The sequence below is a fragment of the Chenopodium album genome, chromosome 9, assembly GCF_948465745.1.
Source record: "Chenopodium album chromosome 9, dcCheAlbu1.1, whole genome shotgun sequence".
Lineage (NCBI taxonomy): Eukaryota > Viridiplantae > Streptophyta > Magnoliopsida > Caryophyllales > Amaranthaceae > Chenopodium > Chenopodium album.
The window spans coordinates 70,737,542-70,746,804 of record NC_137842.1 but is presented as its reverse complement, the minus strand read 5'-3'; the positions used below and the strand labels follow the sequence as shown (position 1 = coordinate 70,746,804).

At 36.7% G+C, this 9,263-nt stretch overlaps 1 protein-coding gene across 2 annotated transcripts; it reads left to right on the top strand.

The window, feature by feature from the left end:
- The first annotated feature begins 3,860 nt into the window (after nucleotides 1-3,860).
- On the top strand, nucleotides 3,861-9,159 carry LOC145559114 (uncharacterized). 2 transcript variants are annotated; one of them, XM_081620534.1, is made up of 5 exons: nucleotides 3,861-4,225; nucleotides 4,774-5,025; nucleotides 5,618-5,761; nucleotides 6,378-7,136; nucleotides 8,764-9,159. In XM_081620534.1, the coding sequence occupies exons 1-5, from the start codon at nucleotides 4,112-4,114 to the stop codon at nucleotides 8,986-8,988; spliced, it is 1,494 nt and encodes a 497-aa protein (XP_081476660.1). In that variant the 5' UTR covers nucleotides 3,861-4,111; the 3' UTR covers nucleotides 8,989-9,159. The 2 variants fall into 2 exon arrangements, with proteins under 2 accessions (XP_081476660.1, XP_081476659.1); XM_081620533.1 differs by having other exon boundaries at nucleotides 8,435-8,906.
- Nucleotides 9,160-9,263: the final 104 nt, after the last annotated feature.

Sequence of the window (9,263 nt, the reverse complement as noted above, 5' to 3'; positions counted from 1 at the left end):
TTATCATTTTTATCAAGCTAATTATTTCCTTTGACTATATACATATATATGACAATATACTAGAGAACTATAGTCTATAATTTAGGTAGATAATTATCTACTCTGACCATAAGACATATATATACTATATTTAACTCTTAAATTTGAGGATGATGCTCCTTTCTTTTGCTGGCCTGCACCGACTTGGTATCCCTAGACAAAATGCTTTGATCAACAATAATAAAGTGGTCTAAATTGCATTTAAGGTGATTTGAAATCGGGCCAAAATAATTTGGGTTGAATTTAGGTCGGGCCAATAACAAGTCGTGTTAATTTCGAGTCGGGTTAGTAACAGATTGGATTGAACTTTAAGGTCGGGTAACTAATAGGTCTGGTAATTTTCGGGTCGGGTCAATAACAAGTCGGGTTGAATTTGGGTCTGGTCAATAACAAGTCGGGTTGATTTTGGGTCAGGTTTGTAATAAGTTGGGTTAAATTCGGGTCGGGTTAGGAACAAGTCGGGTTGAATTCAGGTCAGGTGAGTAACAAGTCGGGTTAAATTCGGGATTAAACGGGTTAAAACGAGTTAGGATCAATTTTGGTTCAAGTCGGGTTCGGTGCAAGCTAATGAAATTGGTCGTTGTAAACTGGTAAATCGGTGCAAGTTGTAAACCGGTAAATTGGCTGTTTAACAGCAAATTGGATGGTTCCACACACCCAATTGGACTCCCGTAGGATGTTAAGGACCATGGTAAACATTTCGACAATTTTTATTTCCGGGCAAAAAAAAGTCAAAAAATTCCAAAATAGAAGGCTAATATCCATGCTTTTTGAGAAATTTTGGAGGTTTCGTCGCCCGGTGTCGAAACGTATTGAAATTCTATAAGATACATCTCGGGGTCATATAATGCCGTTTGGAACCATATAAGATCATTATTTGTTGTCATAAATGTTTGTGGTAGGCTTGAATTAATGAAATCGGTGCAAGTTGTTAGCCGGTAAATTGGTCGTTTAACATCAAATTGGATGGTTTTACACACCCAATTGGACTCCCAGAATGTATTAGGATCCATGGTAAATATTTCAGGAATTTTTATTTTCGGACAAAAAAAAGCCAAAATTGAAGGCTAATATCCATGTTTTTTGAAAAATTTTGGAGGTTTCGTGACCCAGTGTAGAAAAGTTTGATATTTTAGGGGATACATATCGGGGTCATATAATGCCGTTTGGAACCATATATGATCATTATATGTTGTCATAAATGTTCATAGTATGCTTGAGTTAATGAAATCCATGAAAATTTTTAAACCGGTAAATTGGCCGTTTAAAGGCAAATTGGATGGTTCCACCTACTCAATTGGACACCCGGAGGATATTAGGGACCATGGTAAACATTTCGGCAATTTTTATTTCCGGGCGAAAAAAAGTTGAAAAATTCAAAAATGGAAGACTAATATCCACGTTTTTTGAGAAATTTTGGAGGTTTCGGGGCCCGGTGTCGAAACGTCTTGAAATTATAGGGGATACATCTCGGGGTCATATAATGCCGCTTGGAACCATATATGATCATTATATGTTGTCATAAATGTCCATAGTATGCTTGAGTTAATGAAATCCATGAAATTTTTAAACCGGTAAATTGGCCGTTTAAAGGCAAATTGGATGGTTCCACCTACTCAATTGGACTCCCGGAGGATATTAGGGACAATGGTAAACATTTCGGCATTTTTTATTTCCGGGCGAAAAAAAAGTCGAAAAATAAAAAAATGGAAGACTAATATCCACGTTTTTTGAGAAATTTTGGAGGTTTCGGGGCCCGGTGTTGAAAAGTCTTGAAATTATAGGGAATACATCTCGGGGTCATATAATGCCGTTTGGAACCATATATGATCATTATTTGTTGTCATAAATGTTCGTGGTAGGCTTGAGTTAATGAAATCTGTGCAAGTTGTAAACCGGTAAATTGGTCGTTTAAAGGCAAATTGGATGGTTCCACCCTGCCAATTGGACTCCCAGATGGTATTAGGGACCATGATAAACATTTCGCCCATTTTTATTTTCGGGTGAAAAAAGTCAAAAAATTCCAAAATTGAAGACTAATATCCACGCTTTTTGAGAAATTTTAGAGCTGTCAATTCGGGTAAACGGGTCGGGTTTGAGTCGGTAAGAGTTGGTCGGGTCAATTCGGATTAATTCCATAACCTATGGGGGTCGGGTTTGGGTTGGGTCATGCTTTAGTCGGGTCATGTCGGGTAATACTTCTTATCGGGTTTTGGTCTGGTTAATAACAGGTCGGGTTACATTCGGGTCGGGTGAACAATAGGTCGGATTTAATTCGGGTTTTCACGGGTTAAAACGGGTTAGGGTAATTCTCGGGTTCGAGTCGGGTTCGATTCAAGTCAATAATTTGCGGGTTATAATCAGGTCGGGTCATTCTCGTGTTTGGGTCGGGTTCGGTTCAAGTCAATAATTTGCGGGTTAAAATCGGGTCAAGTCATTCTCGGGTTTGAGTCGGGTTCGGTTCAAGTCAATAATTCATTAATTTGCGGGTTATAATCTGGTTGGGTCATTTCCAAGTCGGGTCATTCTCGGATTCAAGTCGGGTTATGTTCAAGTCAATAATTTGCAGGTTACAATCAGGTCGGGTCATTTCCAAGTCAGGTCATATTCGGGTTCAACTAACTATAAATAGATAATTATCATTTTTATCAAGCTAATTATTTCTTTTGACTATAATATATATGAAAATATACTAGGGAACTATTGTTTATAATTTAGGAAGATAATTATCTCCTTTGACCATACAACAAATATTAATTATAATTAACTCTTAAATTTGAGGATGATGCTCCTTTTTTTGTTGGCCTGGACCGACTTGGTCTCCCTAGACAAAATGCTTTGATCAACAATAATAAAGTGGTCTAAATTGCATTTAAGGTGATTTGAAATCGGGTCAGGAACAATTTGGGTTGAATTTAGGCCGGGTCAATAACAAGTTATGTTGATTTCGAGTGGGCTTGGTAACAGATCGGGTTGAATTTTTGGGCCAGGTTAGTAATGGGTCTGGTAAAATTCGGGTCGGGTCAATAATAAGTCGGGTTGAATTTGGTCAGGTCAATATCAAGTCGGGTTGATTTCGGGTCGGGTTTGTAACAGATTGGGTTAAATTCGGGTCAGGTTAGGCACGGGTTGGGTTAGATTCAGGTCAGATTAGTAACAAATCGGGTTAAATTCGGGTTTTGACGGGTTAAAATGGATTTGTGTCAATTTTGGTTCAAGTCGGGTTCGGTTCAGGTCAATAATAATTTACGAGTTACATTCGGGTCAAGTCATCTCCAGGTCAGTTCATGTTTGGGTTCGGGTCTCACATACTCGGGTCAACTCGGGTCTAGGGTTGGTTTCAGGTCGGGTCAGGTCAGGTTTGGGTCACCATTTTTTCGGGTTCAGATGGGTCGGTTAATAATCGGTTTTGAGTCGGAATTTGGGTCGGGTCAACTTTTGACAGCTCTAATGTAGACGGTAGTCCCACCTTTTACCATCGATGTTCAATTAAGTTGATAAAAACACGTAGTAAAGTAATACGAAGTAGTTATCAACATAAATACTCAATAATTAAAAGGATAATATTTTAAAAAGTGCGATAAAATCCTATGTATATTGTGTAGTAGTATATCATATCCATATGAAATGCTAAAATGCCAAATCATACAATCTATTAACCCTTTTATTGATAAATATAAAACTATCTTATTGTTATTGGTAAATATATCTTATTATTGACTTGTGAAAGGTTTTGCATAGGTAGGGTAATTCAAGTTACCTACCAAAATAAATACAAGTATATAAGAATTGCAAACTTTGTAGCTCTATAAAGTTTTAAACCAAAGCAGTGCTTGCACAGTTGCACCAGGCTAATGGCATAAGCATTGTACTGCCAACCTCTAGAAACCCCTTTTTTTAACTTTAAACTCTCAACAAGATCCTCCTTGATCATCTTCTTCATATAATTCCAGGAATTTCTATCCCTAATTTTTATGGTTTTCCTCTATACAATCAATTAAATTTCTCTGATTCTTTTTTCGATTAAACGAAGAACAATTAGAATTAGAATTACAATTTGATTCATTGATCAATGGGTGTGAAGAGGCCGAGAAGTGTGCATGACAAAGCAATTTTGGATGTTTGGCGAAGAGAGGTCGGACAACTCTCTTCTAGAAGCTTCGCTCATCGTCTTACCGCTTCTGAGGTTACTTCCCAAAACCCTAATTCTTCTTGCTGTTGATTATGTATTTTTATCTTTTTTATGCATTGATTAATTGGTGTTTTTTTTTTTTTTTTTTTTTTTGGATTATTAATTTGGCTTTAATTGTCAGTGATGTGTAGTAGTGTGTCTCAATCAAATTAAAGTAGAGTAGTGATTATGTTAGCTTGATCACTGGTTGATGCATTAACATTGTTAAAGTTACAAATTTGGTTAATTGGAACAAAATTATTGAAGAATTTGATGTATTAAGTATTCAGATTGCAAATGTTGCCTTACTAAGGTAAGATCATGAGAATCAGTGCGTGTTCGAGTTCGTTCATCTGCGTTTGTAAAAGAATTGATGCATTGTACAATGTGATTTTGTAACCAATGTAGGATATTGCTTAAACTTATGTAGTAAAATGAGAATTTCCTAATTTTTGTTACTTTGTTTGATAAAGTTTCATTGTTGCATTTTCACTATATATATTTTGGATTTGTAGTTATGTTTTAACTAGATTCGCCGCATTAAAACTGTGCTTCTGGTCCAGGATTTTGTCCTTAGACTTGATATTTCGAGGAAGTTGGAGAAGCATAGAGGCTGTGTAAATACAGTGAGCTTCAACGCGTCTGGTGAAATTCTTGTGTCTGGTTCTGATGACAGGAGAGTTATATTATGGGATTGGGAAGTTGGCAAGGCCAAACTCTCATTTCATTCTGGTCATAATAATAATGTGTTTCAAGCGAAATTCATGCCTTTCAGTGAGGATGGCAGCATTGTTACTTGTGCAGCAGATGGACAGGTATTTTTCTCCGCAAACTCTAAAAGAAGGTGAGTGTACATTAAATTTTTTTTAAAGCGGGAGTAAAGGTACCCTAAAAATGATTTTATATATTATGCTTGCCATGCTAAGTCATTCTGATAAAATATAAATGTCACCTATATTTTACTGACAAAGTTGCTCTTTTTACAAAAGATTACCCCTTAAAATCTCTCCTGAATGAATATAAATAGTCTGATAGTCATATCACTCTTTAAAATCACTTCTAATGTACAAAGATTATCAAAGCAAGCCAAATATGGTTAAAAGTTACCTTAATATAGAGCATTGAACGGTAATATTATTGTTCACACCTGAGGCACACAAAAGGTTATGATTTCCCTTGGGGTTGTTTTATTTTCTTTAAATGTTGTTTGTGAAGTTAATAAGGTTTTTTTTTTTTTTTTTTTTTTTTAAAGAATTTGGTTTGCAATGAGCCGAATGAGGCTGATCTTTGTAATTCACTGATTTAATCTGGGGAATTTGGCTTTGCTTTCCTGCTTATACCTTGTGCTTTAGAAATTCGACATCAGCGATTTTTGTTTGCTTATTTGCAATAAACTTATGCTTTCAGGTTAGACATGCACAAATTCTTGAAGGTGGGCGTGTAGAGACCTCTTTGCTTGGTAGGCATCAAGGCCGAGCTCATAAGTTGGCTATTGAACCTGGGAGCCCTCACATTTTTTATACTTGCGGTGAAGATGGAATTGTTCAACATGTACTTCACTCCATCTCTTCCTTTGACTTTTGTCTTTCTCCCCAGCCCCACACCCACCCTTGCAAAAGAAAGTTTTTAAATTTAATACACTTGTTACTGCACAGGCACTAAGCAATGGCTTTTAGTTTAGTCTTATATGTCAAAACTTTGATTTCTGAAGAGCACATTTAAAAACAATGCATAGGCTATTAAAAGTGCAGCATAGAATGTAAAGTTAGTTTCCTGGCAATGCTTATATATTTGGAAGTTACAAAAGTCTCACTTACTTTTTTTGGCTGTCCGGATATTTTATCACCTTTTTTTTTTTCCTTTCTTTACTGCTGCCCTCTGTAGAATCTCACAAGAATTCTGTCTCTTTTTATCAAATATTTTGTTTGTGTGTGTGTGTATGTGAGGGGGGGGGGGGGGGGGGGGGAGGGAGTTAAGCGAGCGTTTGTAGTGTAAGTGCAGTTAAAGCATCAAGGATTTAATGTTGTGGTCAACTTCCCTGTACAGTGTACAGCTTGTATAACCTTCACATTTTTCACTTAGCCCATTGTCACCTTTCATTTAGGGCTCTTAGGCAACGTAGCTTGCCGTCACCAACACTGAATCTTTTATTTCTATGTTGATGCAGTTTGATCTGAGAACTAAAGCTTCTACAGAACTTTTTACCTGCCATTCAAATACTAAGTGGGGGAGTGACTTTACAATTGTGCAACTAAACACTATTGCAATTGATCCTAGAAGTCCTAATCTGTTTGCAGTTGGAGGGTCTGATGAGTATACTCGGATTTATGATATTCGAAGATATAAGTGGGATGGCTCAACTGATTTTGACCAGCCCATAAACTTCTATTGTCCTGAGCATCTGGTTGGTAATGCGCAAGTAGGGATTACAGGTCTGGCGTATTCTGACCAAAGTGAGCTTCTTGTGTCCTATAATCACGAGCATATATATCTCTTCGCTAAAAATATGGGATGGGGACCAAATCCTCCTACTGCTCCATCATCTTCTGAGTCAACATGCAGTGATATTGATGAACCTGGCCGTAATGACTCTTCTGAGGCAGTTACATCCATCATGGATACAGAAAAAAAGCCTGTTCCCCTAGTGTTCAAGGGCCATCATAATCGTGATACAGTCAAGGGTGTAGGTTTCTTTGGGCCGAAAAATGAGTATGTGGTAAGTGGATCTGATTGTGGCCGGATATTTATCTGGAGAAAGAAAGATGGAGAGCTCATTCGTGTCATGGAAGCTGATAAGCACGTGGTTAACTGCATTGCGGCACATCCACATACTGCAGTTCTTGCCAGTAGTGGAATTGAGAGTGACATCAAAATATGGACTCCAAAGGCAGAGGAGAGAGCTACTTTGCCTGCCAACATAGACGAGGTATTTCTTCTCTTAGATTCTTTGAATGTTAATATCCTTGTGGTCTTGTGGAGTAAATTCATTTTTGTACATTAGTTCTCGATCTAATATGCTTCAGAAAGGGACAAGCTACTCTAATGCTCAACACCAAATAACTTAGTGCTGCTCCAGAGTTGTACATAAAAAATCTAACCAAAGAAAGGAATCATGTGCTTGTATAGTTGTATGTGTTGTTTTTATTACATGAAGTCTTACTCCCTCTGTTCCTTTTCTAAGGTTAAGACGTATATTATAAAAATGCTTTGGGAGTATGTTAAATGGAAATGTTTTGGTAAATGGGAGTTTCTGCTTTGGGAGTAATATTTTGGTAAATAAGAATAGTTGCTTTGGGATTATGTAAATATTATGGTAAACGAGGATAATTACATTGGAAGTAGGTAAATTTGAGGGTAAATGTGTTAAATTTTTACTTAAAATAGATTGTAACCAAAGAAAGGGAGCACTCTAACTTGAAAAATAACTATAGAAAAGGAACGGAGAGAGTAGTTGCTAGTCTATTTGAAAACGTTGGAATTACAATTTTCTTAAAGAAATTATTCTTAATTGGTTTCCTTTTAGGTATTTTTCAAGATGATGTAGATGTCCATTTTTCCGCTACACGCACTGCTCCTTTAAAAACTCCACCCATTAGGTCAAAAACTCTACCCATTAGGTCTTTTCTACTTTACCTAGTATTACCATGGCCATGGTGTTTTGTTTTGCTTGGAATTTCAACGGCTCACCACCCACATGCCTCCTACATCAATCAGAAAAAGAACGCTGACATACTTCCTGTGATGCTGAGAAAAAAAATTCCAAATAAGATTTCCTACTCCCTCCGTTCCCAAAAATAGTGTCATATGCTTTTTGCACTTGTTTTTAGGAATGTGAATATATATAAAACAAGAGGTGGGATTTGGTTGATTAAAAGTGAATAAAGTAGAAGATAGTGGGGTTTGGTGAATTGAAAAAAATAAAATATATATGGGGGTAGAAATGATACTTCTATTGAGGACAATATTTTTGAATGTAATGAAACTTTTATTTTGGGATGGAGGGGGTATTAAACATTGTACTCTTTTCATAGTTATTGCATTTTTTATTTTTTAATGAAAAACGTTAATGAAAATAGCCTTAGTTGGTTACAAGATATAGTTGTGTACAAAATGACTCTAATGACCCTGCTAGTGACTCAGTGAGAATCTCGTTAACGACATTGTGGTATGTCAGATAAGTGGCGGAGGTAGTCTAATTTATCTCTGCATTGCTTTGCTGAAAAGGTTTTGATAAGTGATCGGTCTTATATCTTTGAGTTTGGTGATTCCGATGATGATGATGATGATGACGATGATTCATCATCTGATGATGATGACGACGATGGCGACTCTGAGGATGATGACGAAATGTATGATGAGGTTAATTATTGTTATTATGATGATGAGGATGATATTGACGACGACGATGAGGATAGTAATGATGATGATGATGATGAAGATGAGGATGACATTGATGAAATTAATATGGATGCTGATAGAAATATTGACAACGATGATAGTTTAAATGATGGTGATAATGATACTAATGACAATAATTTTTAATCCATTTCCAGTTGAGGCCAAGGCAAAGGGACTGGATGTATCATGTGACTTCGCCTCAGGAGCTGCTTTTGCAATTAGTTTCTCTGGAAAATCGCCTATCAAGACCAGAGCAAAGCGGTAATTCTGGTTCTGGACAAGATTTCATGGAACTTATACTGTCTCTGAGCAGGCGCAATGGTGATTCATCTGATGATGGAGGAGATGATGACAGTGGCCCTGAAGATTTCTTCAGCTGATTCTACTTAATATTGCAGGGTCATCTTCCCTTTCATGGAAAAGGATTTTGAACTTAAGTTGTAAATATTGACATAGAGAATTATTGTCAATTACTTCTTGTAATTGTTTAAAAGATTTATCAACAGTCGCCTTTTTTATTAAAATAAACTGTATCTTAAGCTTTTGCTCTTCCTCTGATGTATATATAATTCCTGAATTTTCGCATGCATTCTGACAAGGGCTTCTGGTCACTCGCATTGTTGATTTCATGGGAAGAACCCTTTTAACCAAGCTT